This window comes from Homarus americanus, unplaced genomic scaffold (assembly GCF_018991925.1).
Source record: "Homarus americanus isolate GMGI-L3 unplaced genomic scaffold, GMGI_Hamer_2.0 scaffold1222, whole genome shotgun sequence".
Classification (NCBI taxonomy): Eukaryota; Metazoa; Arthropoda; class Malacostraca; order Decapoda; family Nephropidae; genus Homarus; species Homarus americanus.
The window spans coordinates 17,950-45,485 of NW_024732610.1; the positions used below are offsets into that span (position 1 = coordinate 17,950).

Sequence of the window (27,536 nt, forward strand, 5' to 3'; positions counted from 1 at the left end):
AGTACAGTGCAGTGCTGTACAGTGCAGTGCAGTGCCATGCCATGCAGTGCAGTACTGTACAGTGCAGTGCAGTACTGTACAGTGCAGTACTGTACATTACAGTGCAGTGCAGTACTGTACATTGCAGTGCAGTGCTGTACAGTGCAGTGCAGTACTGTACAGTGCAGTGCAGTACTGTACAGTGCAGTACTGTACAGTGGAGTGCAGTACTGTACAGTGCCGTGCAGTACTGTACTGTACAGTGTAGTGCCATGCAGTGCAGTGCAATATTGTACAGTGCAGTGTCATGCAGTACTGTACATTGCAGTGCAATACTGTACAGTGCAGTGCAATGCAGTGCAGTGTAGTACAGAACAGTACAGTACAATACAGTCCAGTACAGTACAGTACAGTACAGAACAGTACAGTACAGAACAGTACAGTACAGAACAGTACAGTACAGAGCAGTACAGTACAGAGCAGTACAGTGCAGTAGAGTACAGTGCAGTGTTGTACAGAACATTACAGTGCAGTGTAGTACAGTACAGTACAAAGCAGAACAGTACAGTACAGTGTAGTACAGTACAGTGTAGTACAGAACAGTACAGTGTTGTACAGTACAGTTTAGTGTAGTACAGTACAGAACAGAACAGAACAGAACAGTACAGAACAGTACAGTTCAGTGTAGTACAGTAGAGTACAGTACAGTAGCATACAGAGTACAGTTGAGTACAGTACAATACAGTACAGTATAAGGTAGTACAGTACAGTGTAGTACAGTGCAGTACAATATAGTACAGAACAGTACAGTACAGTGTAGTACAGTCCAGTACAATACAGTACAGTACAGTGTAGTACAGTAAAGTGTAGTACAGAACAGTACAGTAGTGTAGTACAGAACAACACAGTACAGTGTAGTACAGAACAGTACAGTACAGTGTAGTACAGTACAGTACAATACAGTACAGTGTAGTACAGTACAGTGTAGCACAGTACAATGTACTACAGAACAGTACAGTAGAGTAGTACAGAACAGTACAGTGTAGTGCAGAACATTACAGTACAGTGTAGTGCAGTACAATACAGTACAGTACAGTGTAGTACAGTACAGTGTAGCACAGTACAATGTAGTACAGTACAGTGTAGTACAGCACAATACAGTACAGTGTAGTACAGTAAAGTACAGTACAGTGTAGGACAGCACATACAGTGTAGTACAGTACAGAACAGTACAGTACAGTGTAGTAGAGTACAGAACACTAGTGTAGTACAGAACAGTACAGTATAGTACAGTTCAGTACAGTCCAGTGTAGTACAGTACAATATAGTACAGTACAGTGTAGTACAGTACAGTAGTGCAGTACAGAACAGAAAAGTACAGTGCACTGCAGTACAGTGCAGTGTAGTACAGAACAGTACAGTGTAGTACAGTACAGTGCAGTACAGTGAAGCACAGTACAAAGCAGAAAAGTGTAGTACAGTGCAGTATAGTACAGTGTAGTACAGTGCAGTGCAGTACAGTACAGTACAGCACAGTACAGTACAGTGTAGTACAGTACAATACAGTACAGTACAATGTAGTACAGTACAGTGCACCAAAGTACAAGGCAGAACAGTACAATACAGCACAGTCTGGTACATTACAGTGCAGCACAGTACAAAGCAGAACAGCCCAGTACAGTGCAGTAAGGTACAGTGCAATGTAGTACAGTACAGTGGAGTGTAGTACAGTACAGTGCAGTACAGTGCATTATTGTACAGTGTATTACAGTACAGCACATTGCAGTACAGTGTACTTCAGAACAGTACAGTACGGTGTACTACAGTACAGTAGAGTACAATACAATACAGCACAGTACAGTACAGTGTAATACAATACATACAGTACAGTGTCGTACAGTACAGTGCATTACAGTACAGTAGAGTGTAGTACAGTACAGAGCAGTACAGTACAGTGTAGTACAGTACAGCACAATGCAGTACAGTACAATACAGTATAATATAGTACAGTACAGTACAGAACAGTACAGTACAGTATAAAACAGTACAATACAGTACAGGACAGTACAGTGTAGTGTAGTACAGTGCAGTACAGTAGAGTACAGTGTAATACAGTACAGTACAGTGAAGTACAGTGCAATACAGTACAATAGAGTAGTGTAGTACAGTACAGTGCAGTACAGTACAGTGTAGTACAGTACAGAATACAGTAGAGTACAATACAGTACAGTACAATACAGTACAGTACAGAATACAGTACAGTACAGTGTAGTACAGTACAGTGCAGTGCAGTACAGTACAGTGTAGTACAGTACAGTATTATTTAGAAGCAGTGCACATGGGAAAACACTGTCATAACACACATCCACTCTGGGACAGTAAACACTGTCACAACACAAGTCCACTCTGGGACAGTAGACAGTGTCACAACACAAGTCCACTCTGGGACAGTAGACACTGTCACAACACAAGTCCACTCTGGGACAGTAAACACTGTCACAACACCAGTCCACTCTGGGACAGTAGACAGTGTCACAACACAAGTCCACTCTGGGACAGTAGACACTGTCACAACACAAGTCCACTCTGGGACAGTAGACACTGTCACAACACAAGTCCACTCTGGGACAGTAAACACTGTCACAACACAAGTCCACTCTGGGACAGTAAACACTGTCACAACACAAGTCCACTCTGGTACAGTAGACAGTGTCACAACACAAGTCCACTCTGGGACAGTAAACACTGTCACAACACAAGTCCACTCTGGGACAGTAAACACTGTCACAACACAAGTCCACTCTGGGACAGTAGACAGTGTCACAACACAAGTCCACTGGGACAGCAGACAGTGCTCATAACACAAGTCCACTCTGGGGACAGAAAGGTCACAACACAAGTCCACTTGGGACAGTAGACAGTGTCACAACACAAGTCCACTCTGGAACAGTAGACAGTGTCACAACACAAGTCCACTCTGGAACAGTAGACAGTGTCACAACACAAGTCCACTCTGGAACAGTAGACAGTGCCACAACACAAGTCCACTCTGGGACAGTAAACACTGTCACAACACAAGTCCACTCTGGGACAGTAGACAGTGTCACAGCACAAGTCCACTCTGGGACAGTAGGCAGTGGCACAACACAAGTCCACTCGGGGACAGTAGACAGTGTTACAGCACAAGTCCACTCTGGGACAGTAAGCACTGTCACAACACAAGTCCACTTTGGGACAGTTGACAGTGTCACAACACAAGTCCACTCTGGTACAGTAAACACTGTCACAACACAAGTCCACTCTGGGACAGTAAACACTGTCACAACAAGTCCACTCTGGGACAGTAGACAGTGTCACAACACAAGTCCACTCTGGGACAGTAGACAGTGTCACAACACAAGTCCACTCTGGGACAGTAAACAGTGTCACAAAACAAGTCCACTCTGGGACAGTAGACAGTGTCACAACACAAGTCCACTCTGGGACAGTAGACAGTGTCACAACACAAGTCCACTCTGTGACAGTAAACACTGTCACAAAACAAGTCCACTCTGGGACAGTAAACACTGTCACAAAACAAGTCCACTCTGGGACAGTAGACAGTGTCACAACACAAGTCCACTCTGGGACAGTAGACAGTGTCACAACACAAGTCCACTCTGGGACAGTAAACAGTGTCACAAAACAAGTCCACTCTGGGACAGTAGACAGTATCACAACACAAGTCCACTCTGGGACAGTAGAAACTGTCACAAAACAAGTCCACTCTGGGACAGTAGACAGTGTCACAACACCAGTCCACTCTGGGACAGTAGACAGTGTCACAACACAAGTCCACTCTGGGACAGTAGACAGTGTCTGGCACAAGTCCACTCTGGGACAGTAGAAAACACTGTCCTGAAACAAGTCCACTCCCGGGACAGTGGGCCAATTAATCGCCTACGTCCACTCTGGGACAGTAAGCCTGTCACAACACAAGTCCTCTGGGACAGTAAACACTGTCACAAAACAAGTCCACTTCAGGACAGTAGACAGTGTCACAACACAAGTCCACTCTGGGACAGTAAACACTGTCACAACACAAGTCCACTCTGGGACAGTAGACAGTGTCACAGCACAAGTCCACTCTAGGACAGTAAATACTGTCACAACACAAGTCCACTCTGGGACAGTAAACAGTATCGCAGCACAAGTCCACTCTGGGACAGTAAACACTGTCACAACACAAGTCCACTCTGGGACAGTAAACACTGTCACAACACAAGTCCACTCTGGGACAGTAGATAGTGTCGCAACACAAGTCCTCTCTGGGACAGTGACAGGTCACAAACAAGTCCACCTGGGACAGCAGTGTCACAACACAAGTCCACTCTGGGACAGTAAACACTGTCACAACACAAGTCCACTCTGGGACAGTAGACAGTGTCACAACACAAGTCCACTCTGGGACAGTAAACACTGTCACAAAACAAGTCCACTCTGGGACAGTAGACAGTGTCACAACACAAGTCCACTCTGGGACAGTAAACAGTAGTTGTGAAGGACACTGTGGAGAACTTAGGACGTGTAAGTCATACCCCAAAAGACGGCCATTTTGAAAATTTTAAAAAGTGAATACAAATAAAATGCCCAAAAATTTGTAGATGTGATTATATTTAAAATATTTTTTTTTGTAACACTAAAAACAATCACTTGTGTACACCATAACGACTTCAGGTTTAGTAGTTTCACTTAACAGACATATTCTAAGTGGTACCTAAAAAAGAATAATTTTTTAATGAATCTGGAAAAAAAAGGTTTTTATTTATCACAACAAAGCATTTTCTGATCTACAACTACATGCATTTTTAAAGAAAAATTTGGCGTTTGGGAGTTATTTGTTAAAAACTGAGCGCCAGAAGCAAATTTCTCGCTGCACGTTAAAAATCTCCCCAAACTTCTGACGTGGATTCAGCAAACTGTGACTTCTACGAGAAAAATGCACATATAGAATTTTTTTCAAAATTTATATCCAACATTTTTGTCTATATGCAATTTTATCATCCGATGCACTATTTAACACAAAACAGCAAAAAAGTAGTCGCAACCCCCCTCCCCCCACTTCCTTTGGGGGTTAGGGGTAAGAAAAGGGGGATGCTCCTCCGGACAGAGGGGATTTCTTTTGATCTTTATTTCTGTAGCCTTCAGGAGTGTGCACACTAAATTTCAACTTATTATAAATTTTTCCCACCATTTGCCCATTTTCATGCAAATTTGACTGGACTATTAATTTTCTACTAGGTGTAAATGCTTTCCAACCTTTATATGAATTCACTTTACTTTATAAAGTCATTATTTTGCGAGGCTGTTCCCTGACCTTGAGAAACATAACCCAAGTTCTCCCATAAGACATAAACTTTAGACCAAAGCCTCACACACTACACTATTAAAATAAGTAATAACTTACGGATCTCCCGAGCAACTCTAACCAACTTGTCGTGGGTGCGGGAGATGAGAACAATATTGATGCCATTCTTGGCTAAAGCTGCAACATAACCTTTACCGATGCCATCTGTAGCCCCAGTCACAACTGTAAACAAATAAACAACCTTATTATATTAACATTGAACCATCATATGGCACTAAACAATACAATTGCAACATTAAACAATACAGGCATTGGGTTTAGTTCAATTCAATGGTAAAATTTGGACATCTTGATTTGTTGTATTTTTAAGGCCCACCCATAACTCCCACTCAGTCCCAGATGAGCTATTGCTGTGTAGAATATTGTCAGTCTCTTGTTTACAGAGAGGTAACAGCTGACCTGCTCTCACTAATTGTGTTACCAGCACTCACCATCTCTTGATCACCATTGTTGTCACTGCTCAAGAGGATTGGTGCACACCACAAGGGTCTGTCTCCAGCAGTTAGTAAATAATATTGTAGCTGTGAGATTGTGAGATGGAGTATCAATGTACAATATGTTTTCCCACGTGTGGAGGCGGGAGTTTGTCTGTGGCAGCGCTGGGTTGCCAGTCACTGTCTGACGCTGCAAGAGTAAAGTCTCCAAGGAACTTAGTCTATTATTCAAACCTCTCACATGGCGCAGTGAGTAGAATGCCAGTGCCCGACACGCCATAACAGCCCTGACGAGGACGGCAACATGGCCCCTACACGTCCACGATTCTCGACGCCCTCAAGGGGACGCCGGAGCAGCTCTACACCGGCGGGGAACACCACCCGCGCCCAGCAGCAGACCATGAGTGCATTGATGGCTCAGATCGCGTCTCTGGCTACTGGCAGCCACGGTCATGGCCCTACGCTGGCCATGAAGCCCTCAGCAGTGGTAGCTCCAGAGAAGTGTGAGGCAGAAATGCCAATAGCAGTGTTTAAGACAAGGAGGCAGTCCAAGGAGTCGTGGGTGATGTTGAATGGATGGTCACAACTGGTGGCCACACTCGACATTCACCTGAACTGCGTCCCTGCACTCAAAAGGTGATTGACTCGAGATATCTCAGCGGTCAGTGGGAGCAGCTCTTGCCCAAGGAAGCCCTGGATGCCATCACTGGAGTGGTTCTTCAATCGTCAAACCAAGCTGTGAAATGGAATGAGTTTTTCAACAGCAAACAAGGTGAAGAGGAGCCCATGAAAAGGTACTTTCAATGATGCTTCGCAGAGGCGGTGGAGTATGAATTTAAATGTCCCACCTGTGATAACGACCTCTCTGAGTACATGCTATTACGTAACGTTATGGTGGGCCTGAGTAACCCAGTGTTGAAAAGGGAAAATTTCCAGGGGTACTCGAGTTATAAGAGTGTTGAAGTGCTTAGAAACAAGTGTATGTTATTTGAGGCAGCAGTGAGAGATGCTGGTGTATTGTGTCGTATGTCTGGCCAGGCAGTGGCGGGAACAGCCACGGGGGCAACGGCAGTTGGTGATGACGTCACGGGTGAGTCTGAGATAGCTGCCGCCCGACCTGGACACTCCAGCCGCGCGCACTGTGGGAACTGCGGCGTGACACATGCTTCGGGCAAAAGCAACTGCCTTGCAAGTGGGGCCACATGTCGCAATTGCTCTAAGGTTGGTCACTTCAAAAGGTGTTGTAGGATTAAGTCAGCCCTAAGTGCTTCTGTGGATGTGTCAGGTGCTGTCACAGTAGCAACAGCCCAGCTATCCCGCCACCCCAGGTTACAAGTGTTCGTGACCCAGGCTGGGGGCAATTCCCCCACCGCCCCTATGCTGGCTGTGGCTGACACGGGTGCTATGGTGTGTGTGACAGGGCCATCCCTGCTCGGGGACATCGGTTTGTGTCCGGGGCAACTTCGGGCCCGTAATGGCCTGAAGGACGTGGCTAACAAACAGCTGCCTCAGTGTGGGCGAGGGGTCCACCGTCCAGGAGGTCTACTTCATACAGACAGCCAAGGCCCTCTACCTGTCACTGGAGGCTTACAAGTGCCTCGACTTGGTGCCTGTTGACTTCCCGCTCCATAGGCGTGCTGTGGCTGCTGTGGGCGATGGAGGGGGCAGCACACTGCCGACGACCTGCCTCCGAACCCTGGACCTGAGAGCAGTCGTGTCTCTCCTAGGCCAGTTGAGATGCCCTTGCCTCTTTTGGAGGAAAATGTGGCCAAGTTGGAGGCATGGCTGCTCACGCACTTTTCATCCACTTCATTCAACACCAGCAGGTCCCCACTGCCAGTCATGACTGGTCCCCCTCACCATATCCACCTCACGCTCGGCGCGACCCCCTACGCCTGTCACACACCTGCTCCCGTTGAGAAACACTGGGAAGCGGAGGTGAAGGCCCAGTTGGAGGAGGACGTCAGGAGAGGCATCATCCAGCCAGTGCCTGCTAGTGAGGCTACGGAGTGGTGCGCCAAGATGGTCGTGGTGGCCAAGAAAAACGGTCAGCCTGGCGCACTGTAGACTTCCAACGCCTCAATGCAAGCTGTCTGAGGGAGACGCACCACACACCTGCACCAGTGCACTCGTTCAAAACCGTCGCCGACGCCTTCTGGGGATTTCATTAGGTAGAGTTGGAAGAGGAGAGTAGAAGCCTGACCACGTTCAGCACGCCGTGGGGCCATTTTCGATACTGCAGGATGCCCATGGGACATTGTTCAGCATCAGATGCCTACACCAAGAAGTTTGACAAAGCTATTCAGGATGTGCCCCGTAAGTACAAGTGCGTGGATGACACTCTCCTCTATGACTCTAGTGTGAAGGGGACGTTCTGGCACACCTACGATTTTCTGAAGACATGCGCTCGTACATGTATCACACTGAAACCAGAAAAGTTCTTGTTCTGCAGGAGAGAAGCTGAGGTTGTGGGCTTCCTCCTGAGGTGGGACCTCTACCAGCCCGCCGCCCAACGTCTGTCAGCCATCAAGGACTTCCCCATGCCTGATCAGCCATCAATCACTGACATCAGGTCCGGGCATGGCCTGGTTGGCTCTCTTCCTTGCCACTGCACCTGTCTGGAGCCCTTCCATGAGCTCTTCAAGAAGCCAGTGGGCAAGCGGGTGTATTGGAATGACCAGCTGCGGCTCAAGTTTTGCTAGGCCCAGGACACCATCTGTCAGTTGGCCAGGGACAGCAAGGTGTACTACGACAAATCCAGGCCTCCGGCAGCTGTCACCGATTGGAGCAGGGAGGGCATCGGCTTCATCGTCCTGCAGCAATACTGTGCCTGTGCCTCTCCAGAGATGCCCTTCTGCTGCAGGGGAGGGTGGCGGTTGGCTCTGTGCGGTAGCCAACATCTGAGCACGGCCGAGGCCGGTTACGCTGCAGTGGAAGGGGAGGCCCTGGCGGTGGTATGGCGCCTGTGCAAGGCCAGGCTGTTCCTCCTTGGCTGCCCGAACCTCATTCTGGTGACGAACCACCTCCCCTTAGTTGGCTTGCTAGGGGACAGAGCCCTCACGGATGTGCCGAATCTGCGCCTGTTCGGGCTCAAGGAGAAGAACCTGCAGCTCCAGTTCACGGTCAAGTATTTGCCAGGGAAGCGGAACTGTGCAGCTGACGCCCTATCCCGCTTCCCCTCCCTCAGGGCAGAGCCCGACGCGAAGGACATGGACCAAGAGGAGGACCTGTGTGCTGCAGTGTGTGCAGTCACAATCGTAGCACTAGATCAGGATGGGTGCATCACTATGGGCGAAGACACAGTGTGCAAAGCGGCTGCGGACGACCCAGTGTACCAGATTCTAGTGTCAAGGGTGCTGGCGGACACCTGGCACCCTCACAAATCACAAGAGGTGGCCCAGTCGGGCGTGGCCAGGCCCGGAAGAGGCCGCAGGCCCCCGGGTTGGTTGGCTCACTATGTGGTGCAGTGCATGTGGTGTAAAATTAGTTTTGAGTTGTTTTTTTCTTTCTGTTTGTTTGTTTTTTCTTTTTCTTATTCTCTCTCTCCCAGCTTACGAACACATCATTGTTTGTTAATCTTGCATTATTGATTTTTATCACTGCATTGTTTTCCTTTCGTTAGTTCAAATGTGCATTATCATTTCCTTTTAACTTGGGGGGGGGAAGATGTGAGATGGAGTACCATCATACGATATATTTTCCCACGTGTGGAGGCGGGAGTTTGTCTGTGGCAGCGCTGGGTTGCCAGTCATGGTCTGACGCTGCAAGAGTAAAGTCTCCAAGGAACCTAGTCTATTATTCAAACCTCTCACAGTAGTGTATTTATTAGAAGGTAATACAGTCCAGTATATATTATTCTAGTGTATGTCGTCTCCATATGCCTTGGTTTATTAACTGATCAGTTGTACAGTAGAACGTCGATATAACGCGAGATAGGTTCCAAGAGAGGTCGCTTTAAACCGAATTTGCAATAAATCAAAGTGTTGTTTAAATGGAATAATTTAGTTTGGTACTTGAGAGAAACACAAAATACTAAAAAGACAGAGTCTACCCAGATGCACCTCAGCCCATCTCCGGATTTCGGATAAATCGGACGAAATCTGAACTGTCCATATCAAATTTCTGGTTCTGGGATTGTCCCAGTTGCAATTGGGGTTGCAATTTCAAATTCTGTGTCACTACTAAGAAATAACAAAGTCTCTGAAGCACACTAAGATTAAGAGAAAACGGACAACTCAGGCATCCTGAAGTGAGAGAAAACGGACTCCTATGATGAGGCACTCAAATAAACATACACATAGCTGTATAATGCAATATTATGCAATATTAACCCCTAAATCGGTTAATTCGGACAATCGGCTAAAACGGACACCCTTACCCCCTATTAGTTCGTTTTAACGAGGGTCGACTGTATTATGTTAAAACAAACACTCATAAATCAACACAGCTAAAATTGAGGGATGTGAAATGGTCCGTTTACTGGCTGGGCAGATGTAGGGGGAGGGAGGGAGGTGAGGTGATATGTTTGACAGTTGATGCCAAAGGTCTAGTGAAGTATTTATTTCTTTATTTATGTCCTTTAGATTGAGTTTTTGTTTTTTGTTTATAAAATGTCACAGAAGTGACCGGGGAGAATATAATTTACATTGCTGGAATTCTTATAAGATAGTGATTAATTTGAATATAAACATGCTATAGTTTGTACTAGACAAAATTTTTTTTAATCATTTAGTACATTATTTTGAGTACATATACAGTACAGCTTTGCCCTTACGACAGTGTAGAGCACCCAGAGAAACATTAGGCGCAAATTTTAAATATGATGCACCAGATTGACTCACGCAAAATAGGAAAGATTCGCTTTAAATTAAAACATTGTCCTTAATTGTGGGTGTCGCTTTAAATTAAAACATTGTCCTTAATTGTGGGTGTCGCTTTAAATCAATAATCTTAAATTGAATCGCTTTAAATCGACGTTCTACTGTATAAGTGCAAAAGTAGCCAAATCAAGCCATCATGCAACACAGATCAGCTAGGCTGTCACCAGCTGATTCCAAGATACAGTAATATCCCTCAAACCCGGAAATCTCCAATAACCGGAATTTAAAATTTAGTAGGAAAATCGTTACCAAAGCCAGATTTTTCCCAAAATTTCCAGCTTTAGGAACAAATTTTCAGAGGTTAACCCTTAAGCCCCAGGTTAGGGTGCTGCTGGCAGTACCCCACAGAAAAGTATATACAAAGTAAGGCCAGAATATAATTTACATTGCTGGAATTCTTATAAGATAGTGATTAATTTGAATATAAACAAGCTAAAATTTGCATTAGACATACAAATTTTACATCTAATTTAAGAATTTTATTAGGGAGAGCAAAAATTTTATCTTTTGTGCAATATATATGAAGTTTATATTCAAAATATTCCCTGTCTTGAAAGGAATTCAGCAATGCAAATTATATTATCCTAACAATAGTCTGAGGTATTATTCATTTTTAAACCTGTAAACCTAGTCTTTTTACCCAAATGTTTCTCAGGAAGGTGGGGTGGGGGGTAGGGAGGGAGGAGTGACAGTGACATGTTTGACAGTTGGCGCCTGTGGTGCAAAGTATTTAATTGTTAGTTTTTTTCTTTTAGATTGAGTTTTTGTTTTTTGCTTGTAAAATTTAATAGAAGTGACTGGGGTGAATTTAATTTGCATTGCTGGAATTCTTTTAAGATAGTAAAAGTCCAAAAATCCGGATGCCAGAAATCCGGACCACCCGAGAATCCAGACTTCTCGAAAACAAACTTTTTTTTTTTTTTTTTTTTAAATTTAGCGGTCTTTTGTGTGCATATGAGCATGCGTGAGCGTCACAGCTGCACACCGACAACAAGCGACCACGTGGTCACCACTTTAAAACGAGCAATCAAACTGTGACAACGTATGTAATTTTGAGTCCTACTCTTTCCATTTACAGAGTACTGTACAAGCCCATAATAATGGCTACTTAAGTAGATAAACTTCGTTGTGTGAAGAGAAAGAAGAACACGTTGAAATTGAGTGACAAACTTGAAATAATTAAGAAAATAGAACGTGGTGTGAGCAATACTGTTCTAATGGAAACATATGACATTGGAAAGTCTATAATTTATGATATAAAAAAGGCAAAGACTAAAATTCTAGAATTTACAGCATTTTCTTTAAAACTGCTCGTTTTGATAAATGAAGCATGCTATATTTGCTAATGAATAAACTATCAAAATGTACCTGTTCATCTCTTCTTTATTCCGCCTTAAATTTGAATTTTAAAAGTACTGCCTGAGAATCTGGAAAATCCGAAAATCCGGACCGACCCAATCCCCAAGCAGTCCGGATTTTTTAATATAAACATAAAAGAGATCACTGAATTGGCTGAGTACCTCCTCAGCTTATCAGCTGATGTTCAAACAAAATGTGATTTTCATAAGGATTTCGTTAATCGATTTTTTTTTCGTTAACTGAATTGAAGATTCTTATGGAAGGTAATTCGCTAACTGAAATTTCGTTAACCGAGGGACCACTGTATGAATATTGAGTAAACACTGAGGAGTTCGGGCACAGGAACTCTGAGGGACTTGAGTCGGCGGAGGAGGTGGAGACGGAAACTGGAGGATTTGACAACGTCAGTGCAATCCAGTCCTGTCTGTGCGACTGAGCAGCCCTTACGAGGAGCCACTCTGCTCACCCCACATGGGGAGGGGGCTAGAAAAGGTGCCCTAAACATAGCCTGCCCAAAAACCCAACCTGACTGGGCAACAGCACCCAGTAAGGTCATCCTAATGCAGTCGAAAACACAATCAAAATCACAGATCCAAGCAAAAACAAACCATACAACCTCTTAGGGTCGCTGCATGGAATGTCAGGACCCTTCTAGATACTGGCACAAATGCACGTCCTGAAAGAAGAACTGCCCTTGTGGCAAAAGAGCTGGCTAGGTATAGCATCTACGTCGCAGCCAACAGTGAGTCCCGGCTCCCAGATGAGGGCCAACTCACAGAACAGAGGTCTGGCTACACCTTCTGGAAGGGTAAGCCTGCTGCGGAGAGAAACCGCATTTATGGAGTTGGCTTTGTCATCCGCCAATGCATCCTACACAGACTAAGTGGAATGCCTATTGGGATCAACGAGCGCCTCATGACGCTTTGAGTCCCACTGAATCACTCACGTCATGCCTTCTTCACCAGTGCATACGCCCCAACACTGGATGCAGAGGATGACATCAAGGAGGCCTTTTATGCCGGCCTCGACAGAGTGCTAACCTCTATCCCTAGAGAAGACAAGGTTGTGCTCCTTGGTGACTTCAATGCCAGAGTTGGCAGAAATGCTAACATTTGGCAGGGAACCATTGGGAGAAATGGACTAGCCAGCTGAACACGAGATCCAGCCAGTTGAAGGCTGGCCACCGTCTTGAATGGCGTCACAGCCCTCATACCAGTTACAGTCATTTCTGCTACAACGAGTGCTTTGTCAACGCGAATTGGTTGCAACATGATTGATGAATAGGGGAACGCTGTTTATAAAACGTGAACTTTTGCAGATGAATGTTGGCTATAACACGATTCCATCCTCAATGTTTTGATTCCATTCTCAACGTCTTAAGTGTGGCGCGGGGTTATGCAATGTTTAGAGTTCAAGTTCGTCATCACACGTTCAATTGATTCGTGTCTTTTGTTTGTGAAGTGTTTTTTGACAGACACTAATTTTTTTTTTTTGCAAATTTAGCTGTTACCCATAAATTTTGTATGAAAAGAATAAGTAAAAAGAATGTTTCGTAGCGAGGACTAATAACGGTTTACATCAGCGCTCTCTGTTTACATCACGTGATCAGTTGAATCACGCGGTTTCTGTCGATTGCTCCGTGATTTTCTCTGTTTTGTCCAATTTTGTTGTGGTAGCAATGAATATGGAAAGACAAAGTAAGAAGAATGTTTCCAAGAAGCGTTCTGGTGATCGAATTGCCGGTGGTAAACGTAAAAGAGGTTTACAAGAACGCAACTATCACGTTGTAGCCCGCGTCATCCACGCGACCGCCTGGGCTGTTATTGTGTGCTTTTCTGGGTGGTGCTACCACCTGTCGAGTCAAGATAATGGCCTCTACCGCCTACTGGTGCTGGTGCTGGTGCTGGTGGGGGTGGGACAGACCCACCTAAGTGGACAAATAAGGAAAAGGAGAAGCAGGACTATCATAAGGGAGTTAAGTTTGCCAAGTACTCGATGCAGGACAAGCAGCGTGTGATTAAGTTACTTGAGGAAGGCCTAAAAACTAGTTCCCAGAAAGCACAATCAGGTCAATAAAGGCAGAACTTGTATCATTTGGAGGTTATAAATGGGAAAATGAGAGGTTGATGTAGAGTGGCCAGTCTATATTGTTATTTTTCCCATTAGTTTATGTAGTTGCATTTGGCAAATTTTAATTTGGCGCAATTTTTCCAGTCTATATTACTCGCATAATACAAGATCTTACTGGACATCATTGTCACCCATGCCACTGTGACACTGATCATCGACTTGTCAGAGCCAAGCTCTCACTTCACGTCGCCCCAAAATGGAGAAGGCAGCAAGCCTCCAGAAGAGGTTTTAATACTAAGCATCTGGAGGATCCAACAGTAGCACATGCTTTCAGAGAGCAGCTCGAACGTGGGCTTATAAACAACCCAACAGCAAACAACGTGAATCCCAGTGCCAAATGGGATACTCTTAATACTGTTATGACAAAAACCTGCAGAGACCCTCGGCCAGATCAAAAGAATACCCCAGGACTGGTTTGATGAAAATGACCTGGCAATCAAAGTATTCATCGATGATAAACCTGCTGCTTTTACTGACTGGCAGAACAACCCTCAGTCTCGACTGAGGCATTGAAAGAGCTGTTGACTTTCAAAATACTGTACATTAAATAATATATTATCAAGCCACTATCAAAGCTTTAAAATCTTTTCATTTACATCAACCAACCCTGCTATAATTATTAGGCTTGGAGAACAGTACAGTCACCTCTCGACTTACACAGATTTAATTTGCACTTTTAAATAACACTACTAATAAATTAATAACAAATAACACTAGTCATAAATTAATACCATTTTTTCAAATAACACATAGTTTTGAAAAGACCGCCATAGGCAGTGTAGTTCAGTACCTCATTGCTTTCCAACTACTATACAAAAAAGTCAAAAGTAACATCACCTGAACCTCAGCCACTGACATCTATTATATCAAAAGCTCCCACTTCTCCTCCCCCATCACTTGCTCTGTTATCTGATTCAGATGACTCCCTCCCCCAGTAACCCACCACTAGTTCCCACACACCATCCAACCCATCATTCAGTTTAAGTGTTCGCACAAATTATCATTTAAAATAAATTTTCTTACTACAGTGAACCCTCACTTTACGCGGTTAATTGAACCCACGGCGGCCCGCGTAAAGTGAGAAATGCGTTAAGTGAACAACATAACATATGGGATTAATTGAAATAGAGACCGGGCCGACCCCGAAACTCCACTTTTTCCCGACACAATATGTACGTTTTACTAAAAATAACATCTTAACTTTATGATGGTATGCACACACACATAATATAGAAGGGAACAATCAATAAGAGAATAATAAACTGAAGGTTAGGGTTAACACTTACGTTAGTAGAAGAGATCGGTCGGCGTAGGGGAATGGAGGCTGGTTCCGAGGCAGAGGGCAGACTACTGGCCCTCAGGTGAGTCTTCATCGGTGTCATCCACACTTACTAGTGCCTCCCTGACAAATCCCTCAAAGTCATCATCACTGTCTCTGCCTCTGTCACTATCACTGGCTTGGGCTGGCTGTGGTGGGTTGTGGGCGAAGAACTCTGTTATGCTTTGCTGACGGCTGGTGATTATGTTGTCGTGATAAACCTTGATGTAGGGCTCCATAGACTGCAACAGCTGTGTAGTGAAGATTTCACACCTGTTAGCATCAGGGTCGTCGGAAAGGAGGAGCTTGACTTTCTCAATACACTGGGATAAGCGGCGTTCTTCTTGGGATGACACACCACCTGCCTCTTCACTGACGTTATCATCATCTACCATCTCGTCGGTAGTCACATCAGGATCCCTTATCACCTCCAGGATGTCGTCGTTGGTGGTCTCGGAGAAGCCTGCACCTGTAACACTCTGCGCAGCTTCTCTGGCAAGGTCCACTGCTACTGCAACAGTCTGAACCTCACCAGTCACAGATTTACTCTGCCTAACACCCGGAATGCCTTGCAACACATGTCTCCATGCGTGACGAACAGTTGCTACAGACAGCTGATCCCATGCCTCCACCAAGAAGTCCACAGCTTTCTTGACATTGAATGTTCTCCAGAATTGTTTCAAAAATACTTCTTGCTCTGCCAACTGTTGACCCTCGTCGTCTTCGCTCTTGCTATCGGTGTTGGTGTCACTCAGGTTACGCAACTCTTCCTTGGTGTTGGTGTAGTCATTCAGGAGGTTGAATTTTTTAGCAGAGAATGCAGCTTTTACATTACAGATCAATTCTTGGTCCATGGGCTGTATTATATATGTAGTGTTGGGAGGAAGGAAGACCACTTTTACGTTGGGGTGACGATCTAACAGTAGGGGCAAGTGTCCTGGTGCGTTGTCAAGCAGCAACAAAATCTTGAATGGCACATTCTGTTGTTCACAGAATTTCTTCACATCGGGAACGAAACAGTCATCAAACCAGGAGAGGGACAGTGTAGAGAACATCCACGCCTTACGTGCGGTCAGCCATTGGACATTTAGCTTGGTCATGTCCATGCTCTTGTAGGCGTGCGGCTTGCGTGCTGTGTGGATCACCGATAACTTGAGCTTACAGGTACTGGAGGCATTGGTGGTAAACAGGACGGTGATGCGCTCCTTCTGCAACTTCCGGCCCCGACACTTGCTGGCATTCTTCACAACGAAGGTCTTGGAAGGTAGCTTTTTCCAAAAAAGACCAGATTCGTCCATGTTAAACACCTGGTCGTCGGTGTACTGTCCTTCCTCCATAATCTCATGTAAAAACAAAGGAAATTCCCTAGCCGCAAGACGGTCAGCACTAGCTTCTTCACCACCAATGTTGATACTGGTGATCATGTTCCTCTTCTTAAACCTCTGTAACCACCACTCTGTAATTCCCATCTTTCATGACACTGCAGCATACAGTTCACGTGCGTACTCCTTAACTGAGCGCGTGTCCACCGCCATGTTCCATCGCGCCTCACGCACCAAGTAGCTCACAAGTAATTTTTCCGTCTTGAGAAGCACCTGGTTGTGGAAATACTTGATCATAGAAGCACCTGTAGACTTTGTGATGTTCATGTGCTCCTTTATCTTGGCTGCATCCTTCTTAATTGTCCTGATAGTTGATTCGTTAACACCATGCTGGCGCACGAGATCAACCTGTCTTGTTCCTTTCTCCAACTCTTGTATGATCTTATATTTTATTTCGTAGCTTCAGGAACGTCGTGTCATCTTTGGCTTAGGGCGGCTGGGTCCAGGTAATGCAAGGATTTTTTGTGGTGGTGGTGGTGGTGGTGGTCCGGTGGAAGCCATTCTTATGGAACAATGGATACCGATATACACGGTGTAGCCGGGAGGGGTGTAACTGACGCGGTAGGTCAAGGGGCTTGAACGCTCCCGCGGCAGGGCACGTCATAGTACTACATTAATCCAATCACAGCTAGCAGGGAGGGAGGTAAGGATGCTTTGCCCAATCACAGTCCGCTACGTCATATGACGTCACTGATAACGCAACAAAGACATACACTGCGCAACCTACTAGCGCCGCTTACACAACATGGCGGATGGCGGGAGGTTTGGATCCAAAAATGGCGCGGTGCGAGAGGACCGCCAGCCGCTCTCCGCGTAAAGGGGTACACGCACCGCGGAAAGTGAGCATTCCGTGTTCGGCAGGGTACCGCGTAAACGTGGAAACGCGTAAAGTGGGACCGCGTAAAGCGAGGGTTGACTGTACAGTTGTACCCCACTTAACGCGGTCAATTGAACCCAGAAGGTCCCGCGTTATGTGAAAACCGCGTTAAGTGAATAACAGAACATATGGGATTAATTCCAATAGAACCCAGCCCGACCCCCAAACTCCACTTTTTGACGACAAATAACTATGTTGTAGTAAAAATTCTATCTTAACTTTATGGTGGCATGAAAAACAAGTAATATAAAAGAGGTTAGGTTAGGAAAGATAAAGGTTAACATAGGAAAAATAAAGAATAGGTTAAAAAACGAAAATTTTTAAGGAACACTCACGGTAGTAGAAGAGATGGGTCGGCATACGGGGATGGAGGCTGGTTCCGAGGCAGAGGGCAGATTACTGCCCCTCAGGTGAATCACCATTACTAGGTGAATCAATATCACTGTCACTTACAGTTGTTATGGCTTCCCTGACAAATCCCTCAAAATCAACTTCACTATCACTGGCTTGGGCTGGCTGTGGTGGGTTGCGGGCGAAGAACTCGGTTATGCTTTGCTGACGGCTGGCTTTGATGTTTTCATGATACACCGTGATGTACGGCTCCATAGCCTGCACCAGTCGGGTATGGAAGACGTCATGGCGTTCATCGTCAGTGTCGCGGGAAACGATGGACTTAATTTTTTCTGTTAACTCTATGACACACTTAATATCACTATGACTTAAACTAGGTTCTTCGGAGAATGACGCACCTTCTTCCTCCTCTTCACTGGCGGGTTCTTCTTCCAACATCTCGTCGGCAGTCACTTCAGGATCTCTGATCACCTCCATGATGTCTTCGTTGGTGGTCTCGGAGAAGCCTTCAGCTGTAACAGTCTGCGCAGCTTCTCTGGCAAGGTCCACTGCTACTGCAACAGTCTGAACCTGACCAGTCACAGGTTCACTCCTCCTCTCACCTGGTATGCCATGCAACACATGTCTCCATGCGTGACGAATCGTAGCAATAGACAGCAGATCCCATGCCTCCACCAAGAAGTCTACAGCTTGTTTGACGTTAAACTTCTTCCAAAATTGTTTGACGAGAAGTTCTTGAGTCGCCGCCTCTTGTTCCTTGTCCTCGTCGCTTTTACTCTCGCTGTCGGTGTCACCCAGCTTACGCAACTCATCCTTGGTGTTGGTAGAGTCGTTCAGGAGCTTGAATTTCTTTGCCGAGTATGCAGCTTTAACATTGCAGATTAACTCCTGGTCCATGGGCTGGATTAATGACGTAGTGTTGGGAGGAAGGAAGACCACTTTTACGTTGGGGTGACGATCCATAAGTAGGGGCGAGTGTCCAGGTGCGTTGTCAAGGAGCAACAAAATATTGAAAGGAACATTCTGTTGCTCGCAGAATTTCTGCACGTCAGGAACAAAAAAGTTGTCAAACCAGAAGAGGGACAGAGAAGAGGACATCCACGCCTTACGTGCGGTTAGCCAGTGGACATTAAGCTTGTTCATGTCCATATTCTTGTAGGCGTGCGGCTTGCGGGCTTTGTGAATCACCGATAACTTTGGTTTACAGGTACCGGAGGCATTGGTGGTAAACAGGACGGTGATGCGTTCCTTCTGCATCTTCCGGCCCCTTACCTTGCTCGCAGACTGGACAACGAAGGTCTTGGAAGGTAACTTTTTCCAGAAAAGACCAGATTCGTCCATGTTAAACACCTGGTCGTCACTGTACTGTCCTTCCTCCATAATCTCACGTAAAAACGGAGGAAAATCTCTAGCCGCCGCACGGTCAGCACTCGCTTCCTCACCAACAATGCTGATGTTGGTGACCTTGTTCCTCCTCTTAAACCTATGCAGCCAACCATGGGAAGCATTGAAGGGTTTGGGCTCTGCAATTCCCAGTTTACGTGTCACTGCTGCGTATAGCTCACGTGCGTACTCCTGCACTGAGCGCGTGTCCACCGCCATGTTGCGTCGCGCCTGACGCACCAAATAACTCACCAGCAAAGTTTCCACTTTTGCCAGCACCCTGTTCTGGCAATACCTGATAGATGAAGCACCTGCAGACTTTGTGATCTTCATGTGCTCCTTTATCTTGGCTGCATCCTTCTTTATTGTACGAATCGTAGATTCGTTGACGCCATGCTGGCGCGCGAGATCAACTTGGCGTCTTCCTTTCTCCAAATCTTGAACAATTTGGTACTTCAGCTCGTAGCTTAATGAACGTCGTGTCTTCTTTGGTTTAGTGCCGCTGGGTCCAGGTAAGGAAAGGTTTCTCTCTGGGGGTGGTGGTCCGGCGGAAGCCATTTTACGGAACAATGGATGCGCGTTAACCCGGCGTGGCCTTGAGGGATGAAACTGCCGCGGCTAGGTCAAGCGTCGTCTCTCCTCCCTCCCTCCCTCCCCGGGGTAGTCACGTCATAATACTTTAAGCCAATTACAGCTAGCAGCAGAGGGGGGTAGGGCTGCATGGCCAATCACAGTCCGAGACGTCATATGACGTCAGTGATAACGCAACAAAGACACACACTGCGCAACCTTACCGCGCCGCTTACCCAAGCGGAGGGAGGAGGAGGGAGAGGCAGGCAGGCAGGAGGGCGGGTGGGTGGCGCGTGGCGCGTGGTCAAAATCTAAAAATAGCATCCGAGCCGGACACTCACCGCGTTGCTGTGGAAAAACCCGCGTTAAGTGAAAGTTCAGCTTTGGCAAGGCACCGCGTATATGATAAAACGCGTTAAGTGAAAGCGCGTTAAGCGGGGTAAAACTGTATACTGTATTATTAGGTTTGTTTCTTTTATTATTATTATTATTATTATTATTATTATTATTATTATTATTGTATTACAGTAAAATTATTTGCCCAAAAATAATTAAAATTTTTAAAAATAAATAAATAAAAAAGTAGGGCATAATTTGTTGTCATAAGATGACATGTTCACCATAAGCCAAAGTTTCAAGGAAGCAAGGTGGACAGACCTCGTGATCAGCCCAAGCTGGTACACAGAGGGACACGCATCATGCACTCAGTCATAAATTAGCGACGCTAGTGATAGCATCACTTCTGCTCTCTCGCCCAGTTGATTGTGTTTTACTGCCATTTAGACGTGATGAACTTTATTTTGAAACTTATTTGACATTGTCAGTAATGTGATTATGTTGTAGGGTGACGTAACATATATATTTTTGCATTATTATTGAAAAATTAGACAATAACAATGGCCCCTAAGAAAGTGTTTGGTGTCCATAAGGGTGATGAGAAGGTTAAGCTTAAAACCTTATTAGTAAACGAAAAGTTAAAGGTGATTGAAAAGCTCGAAAAAGGCGCTGCTCACTCGCAAAAATGCGCTGAATACACAATTTAGAAGCACTCAGTATCGGATATACAAAAATCGAAAGTTAACCTGAACAAATATGCCCTGAAATTTAATGTGGACCAGGAAAAATCTGGCATTAAGAGAATGAGGACTTGGAAGAGGGAGTGTATAAATGGTACATACAGAAATGTGCAAGTGGAATAGCAGCCAGAGGTGTAAAAATTTAGGCAGCTGCTGAAAGGTGAACAAAACATATGAATGTAAAGGATTTTCATGCTAGTGCTGGTTGGTTATTTAGATTTGGAAGGCGCCACAATATTGTGAATAAGAAAATATGTGGTGAGAGGCTCAGCGCTGCTATTGATGCTGTGGAATCATTTAGGAAAAAGCTGAAGGACTTAATGGAAGCCCAAAACCTTCGATTATGCCAACTGTACAATGCAGATGAATCTGGACTCTATTGGAGAGCTTTACCAGAAAATACACAAGCCTCCAGAAGAGAAAAAAGTGTGCCTGGTAGGAAACTTTCCAAGGAAAGACTGTCTGCATTTCTGTGTGCAAATGGTGATGGGAGCCATATGCTTACACCTGTGGTTGTAGGGAAGAGCAAGAAACCTCGTGCAATCCAGGGCATTATGCACAGGCTTCCTGTCGACTACTATAACTCCAAGAATGCTTGGTTTACAGGAGCCATAACCTCAGAACTGGTTTTTCAAACATTCTGTGGTGGAGATCAGGCATATGCAGGTGGAAGATCTGAAAATCCCTGCTAATGAAGTGAAGGCTATCATCCTCTTAGATAATGCTCCCTCACATCTCACCATTGAAAAACTGTGTAGCAGGGATGGAAGGATCAGGTACCAGGCAATGCCACCCAACACCACCTCTGTCATACAGCCAATGGATCAATGTGTTATTTATGCTGCCAAAAGGCTGAACAAACGCAAGTGTTTGGATGAAGTGATGGTGGTGGAAGAGACAAGTGAGGATCAAGTGGAGGACACAAGAGGGCAGAGGACCCTCAGAAACTTGAAATTATACAACTTCAGGTCCAGCTCTCTAATTTTGCTGCTGCTGCCAAAGAAGTCAAGGCAACAACCCTCACCAATGCCTGGAAGAAGCTCCTTTATGAGGAGCATGATTTTGAGGGCTTCACATCAGAAGACTGCCACAGAACCCTTCTCCAAGCAGGATAGAAGGATGCTACAGTTGAGGATGTGGAAGCTTGGCTGGAGGCTGATGAGGAGGATCCTGGGTACCACACTTGACAGAGGAGGAGATTGTGGACTCTGTACATGAGGCTGCAGATGACTTTGATGATGATGATAAAGAGAAGGAAGATGAACCACCAAATATAAAGCTGCCAGAAGCTACGGACTGCCTGGACACTAAAAGAATTTACTCATCAAACTAAAAAATAAAAAATTGGGGCCTATTACGATCACTAAAGGCACTTGAGGGAACTTGTCATACAGGAGCAAAGAAGCAAGTTGGTCACTCAAGCAAATATTGACACTTTTTTCAAGCCAAGACCCTCCAGCAGTGTCTCCTTGCCCTTACCATCAACCTCCTTGTCAGAGGAAATTCCTCTTCATATCCTCATTCCTGACTCAGAGTGACTACAAGCCTCTTGCAGTCAGAAGAATCTCCAGCTGGATCTACCTTCCATTTTTGGGAGTGAGTGTACAGTACTTTGTGTACATTACTTTAAAGAATTAGTTTTTATTATAAAACATGTATTTCTTTCATAAAAATTGGATACATTTATGTTATACTTGTTTTTTTTAGAAAATAGAGGTCCTTTTTGACAAATTTACTCTATGGCGGACAACCTTTCATCCCGGACACACCGGTAACCACCATTTGCATTATATAAATATTCACCCAAATGTATAATACCAAATTATTCACTAAAGTTATTCAACAATGACTCAGTAGTTGTTCATGTTATACATGCAGAGTCCATCACTTCATCAGGAGTCAGGCGAGGTCGAGCCACTAAGCACAGCAGCCTACCGGCCGGCTCCTCTTCTCACAGTCACAGAGATCAGACTCTTATCACTAGTTACCCAGTGAATACCTCACTTCGTGTTCTCATATATAAGTGCACTCAAGACACTTCCCCTAGTAGAGAAGGCATAATATAATCTCAATAGAGAAAAAACCAGCAGAGTGGTTACTTCAGCCCAGCCATTTAAGAGTTCCAGACCTTATTTAAAACAATTAATGTAATACCAAAAGAGCTACAAGTATTATATCCCTTCAACCAATTCCAAAATTACAGTTTTTAGGGAGCATTTCCCTGTCATTTCCTTTATTTTTTATGGGATAATTAAGTTTGATTTACACTTTTTTTATTTACACTGCCATTCTTAAACACGTAACTACTGTGTAAATCGAGAGATGGCTGTAAGAAAAACGAGGATTATCTTTAATTATTAAACCCGGCAACATATAAACAGTAATCGTGGGGGACATACCTGCCCACTTGCCGTACTCCTCCTTCAAGTTCCTGGGGACCAACTTGGACCAAACATGAACTCGGAAAGAAGAAGTTAAGTTCCAAACGGCGGTGAGCGTGACCTTCCCGATGCAAACGATACCGACCAAGGAAAGAACCTCTTCAGCATAATGAAGACTTGACACAATGTCATCTATGACCCACTTGGCAGAGTCAGATGCCACTGCCATCATGAACACAATTCTGAAAATAAAAAAAACAGTTAAAAATATCTTAAGAGTACAGTGCTTTATGGTGCAGTGATCACTCTGTGTGGGGGAATATAGCACAGTGATCACTCTGTGAGGGGGAATATTGTGCAGTGATCACTCTGTGTGGGGGGAATATAGTGCAGTGATCGCTCTGTGAGGGGGGGAATATAGTGCACGATGGCACCGCGTATACGGTAAATCGCGCTAAGCGAAACCGCGTTAAGCGGGGTATTACTGTGTGTATATATATGTATATGTATATGTATATATATATATATATATATATATATATATATATATATATATATATATATATATATATATATATATATATATATATATATATATATATATATATATATATATATATATATATATATACCGGCAGAATATAATTTACATTGCTGGAATTCTTATAATTTGGTGATCATTTTGAATATAAACATCATATATTTTGCATTAGACATACAAATTTTAGATAAAATGTTTTCTCTGAGTAAATATGTTATCTTTTGTGCAAAATATATAACATTTATTCAAAATATTCCTGAGTCTTACAAGAATCCAGCAATGTCAATTATTATTATCCTAACTTTAGTTTGAGGTATTATTTATTAAAATTTAGTGGTTTTTCCCCAAAAATTTCTCAGAGAGGAAGAGCCAGCAGTGTAGTGTGAGAAGAGGAGTTGAGTCCATTATTTGAATGGACATTAACTTAGCGACTATATTTCTCTTAAGTATTTAATTGTGTGCATGCCATCATAAAATTAAGATGTTATTTTACTACAACATAGTTATGTCTTCAAAAGTGGAGTTGGGGGTCGGGCTGGTTTCTATTGGAATTAATCCCATATGTTCTGTTGTTCATAGCAGTTTACTTAGCAGGACCCTCTGGGTTCTATTGACGCGTTAAGTAGGTACAACTGTGCATATATATATATATATATATATATATATATATATATATATATATATATATATATATATATATATTTTATATATATATATATATATATATATATATATTAAGCAACCTATATATGGAATTCTTTGAAAAGAAACTATTAAGTAATATTTTACCACCCTCAGCAGTCTGGTTTAGATATGTTGATGATGTATTATGTCTCTGGCCATGTAAGGAGGACCTAAAAGCTTTCCTGCCACAACTTAACAACTTAGCCCCCTCGATCAAATTCACTGTGGAATTAGAGCAAGACTGTAAATTGCCATTCCTAGACTGTCTGATACACAGAATAGGTAACACTTTTAAGTTCAGTATTTATAGAAAACCAACTAATGTGTGTTCATACATTCATTATTATTCTGCCCACCATAATATAGTCAAACAGTCAGTATTTTCAACAATGTTTTTACGTGCCTTGAGAATTTGCAGTCCGGAATTCATTGATGAGGAATATAAATATATATATAATATTGGCTCAAACCTTAAATACCCTAGATCTTTCATAGACAAATGCCTAAACATTACTAGGAAAACTTTTTATAGAACTGATCCCAAGCCCACCCATGACCATAAGAATATCCTAATATTACCATTTCACAAAAAATTTTCACACATTCCTTCACAACTAAAAACCTGGAACGTCAATGTGGCATTTAAAAACTCATGCACTGTTAAACAAATGTTAATCAAGAACTCCCCCAACAACACAATTGGTTGCATTTATAAAGTTCCTTGCAAGGAATGTAATATTTTTACTTAGGCCAGACAGGTAAAGATCTTGCAACTAGAATTAAACAACACAAATACAGTGTTAGGACAGGCCAGGAATCCAATGCTCTGTTTGTTCATTTGAGGGATAACAAGCATTGCATTGACTGGGATAATGCCTCCTCAATATTACCATGTAATTCAATTGATAGTAGGAACATCATAGAATCTAGTCTTATTAAATATACCGAAGCATTCAACATGAATTTGAGTAATGGCATGTACAAGCTGGGCAATTTTGTAATTAAGAAGATTTGTAACCAGGTGAGAAGGCCGGGTCACCTGACCATCTGACCTGACCACCAACCGTTGTCTGCTATTTAAAGATTAGTAGGGTCATTACCTAATACCTGACCATTGTGGACCTGGTCTCACCCTCCTCTGTATATATACACCTTGGTTTGTATTTCTCTCTCTAGTCTGTACTCACCCCTGAAGATGTGAATTACACGAAAGCGCTTGGGAACTTCGTGTTTTCTTCTTTCCTTGTGGTTATCAGCATATATATATATATATATATATATATATATATATATATATATATATATATATATATATATATATATATATATATATATATATATACAGTGACCCCTCGTTTAACGAACACCTCGGTTAACGTAATTTCGATTAACGAACTGCCTTCCATAAGGATCTTCAATTCGTTTAACGAAAAAAATTTCGCTTAACGAACTTCTTACGAACCGACCTCAACATGTTTTCGCTTGCACTGACCGGGCAACCAGCTTTAGTATCAGTCCGCCAATACATTAATCGGTTCTAGGGCTTAAATTCCTTACTATTTTTTGTAAATATCAAGAAGTTTATACTATTCAATAATTTTAAAAGTTTAATATTCAATTTTTTAGTCATTTTAACAATTATTGAACATAATTGAAGGTAAAGTGACTAGTTTAATGCGCGGCATCCAGCCTCTTAACACAGCAAACAGGCGTCAGTCTCTCTCTGTTTTCACTGGAGGTAACATCTTGCTTGAGACTCTCTTCAACTAAATGCTTTTTTTCTGTGTTTCCAAGCAAATTATTGGTCATTTTGAAATATATTTTATATATTGACAATATATAATGCAGTGCAGCATTGATTTAAAGAAAATAATCTTGAATTAAACCAGAGAGCTAAAATTTTATTGGTGAAATGGCACCATGGGGTGACTTCTCTTCCACCCCAATGCCTTCTCTTCTTCCTTCTCCTCCACCCCCATTCTAAATCCCATCATCATCATCATCATCATCATCCAGGAGCCTTCTACATACACACCTCAAAGTAAGTGAACTTTTCTACCATCTTTGTTGAATTTAGGAAATTTTCGGTGAGCTGGAACCAATTACCCAAAACCCATTGAAACAATGGTTTCGGTTAACGAACGTTTCGGTTAACGAACGACCTTCTGGAACGGATTGAGTTCGTTAACCGAGGGGCCACTATATATATACTTATATATATATATAACTATATATATATATATATATGTATATGTATATATATATGTATGTATATGTGTATATGTATATATGTATATATATGTGTATATGTATATATATATATATGTATGTATATATATGTGTATATATGTATATATATATATGTATATGTATATATGTATATATATATATGTATATGTATATATGTCTATATATATATATGTATATATATATATGTATATATATATATGTATATATGTATGTGTATATATATGTATGTATATGTATATATGTGTATATATATGTGTATATATATATATGTATATATATATGTATTATGTATATGTATATATATATGTATATATATATATGTATATATATATGATCGACCATAACATCTGGCAGGTTTATAATACGGATTTGCAAATACGCGGATTGCCCCACTGGAGGAATATTCTGTACATTGAAGTAATTGAAGTACATTCAAATCGCACGCCATTCAACTCGCGCGCGGCACCGAACACGGGACACCGCCCGCTCCCTCAACCTCACACACACACACGCATAGCTCTCCCTCACTCAGTC

The 27,536-nt window shown here is 43.3% G+C and overlaps 1 protein-coding gene across 1 annotated transcript in view; it reads right to left on the reverse strand.

Annotated features, from left to right (window-relative positions):
* LOC121868924 (inactive hydroxysteroid dehydrogenase-like protein 1) overlaps positions 1-27,536 on the reverse strand; it is a 59,509-nt gene that overhangs the window by 16,454 nt on the left and 15,519 nt on the right. The window contains exons 2-3 of the mRNA XM_042369958.1: positions 23,546-23,769; positions 5,426-5,548 (exon numbers count right to left, since the gene is read on the reverse strand). Of these exons, the coding sequence (XP_042225892.1) occupies positions 5,426-5,548; positions 23,546-23,759 (337 nt within the window). The 5' untranslated portion in view covers positions 23,760-23,769. The remainder of the gene's footprint in view (positions 1-5,425; positions 5,549-23,545; positions 23,770-27,536) is intronic.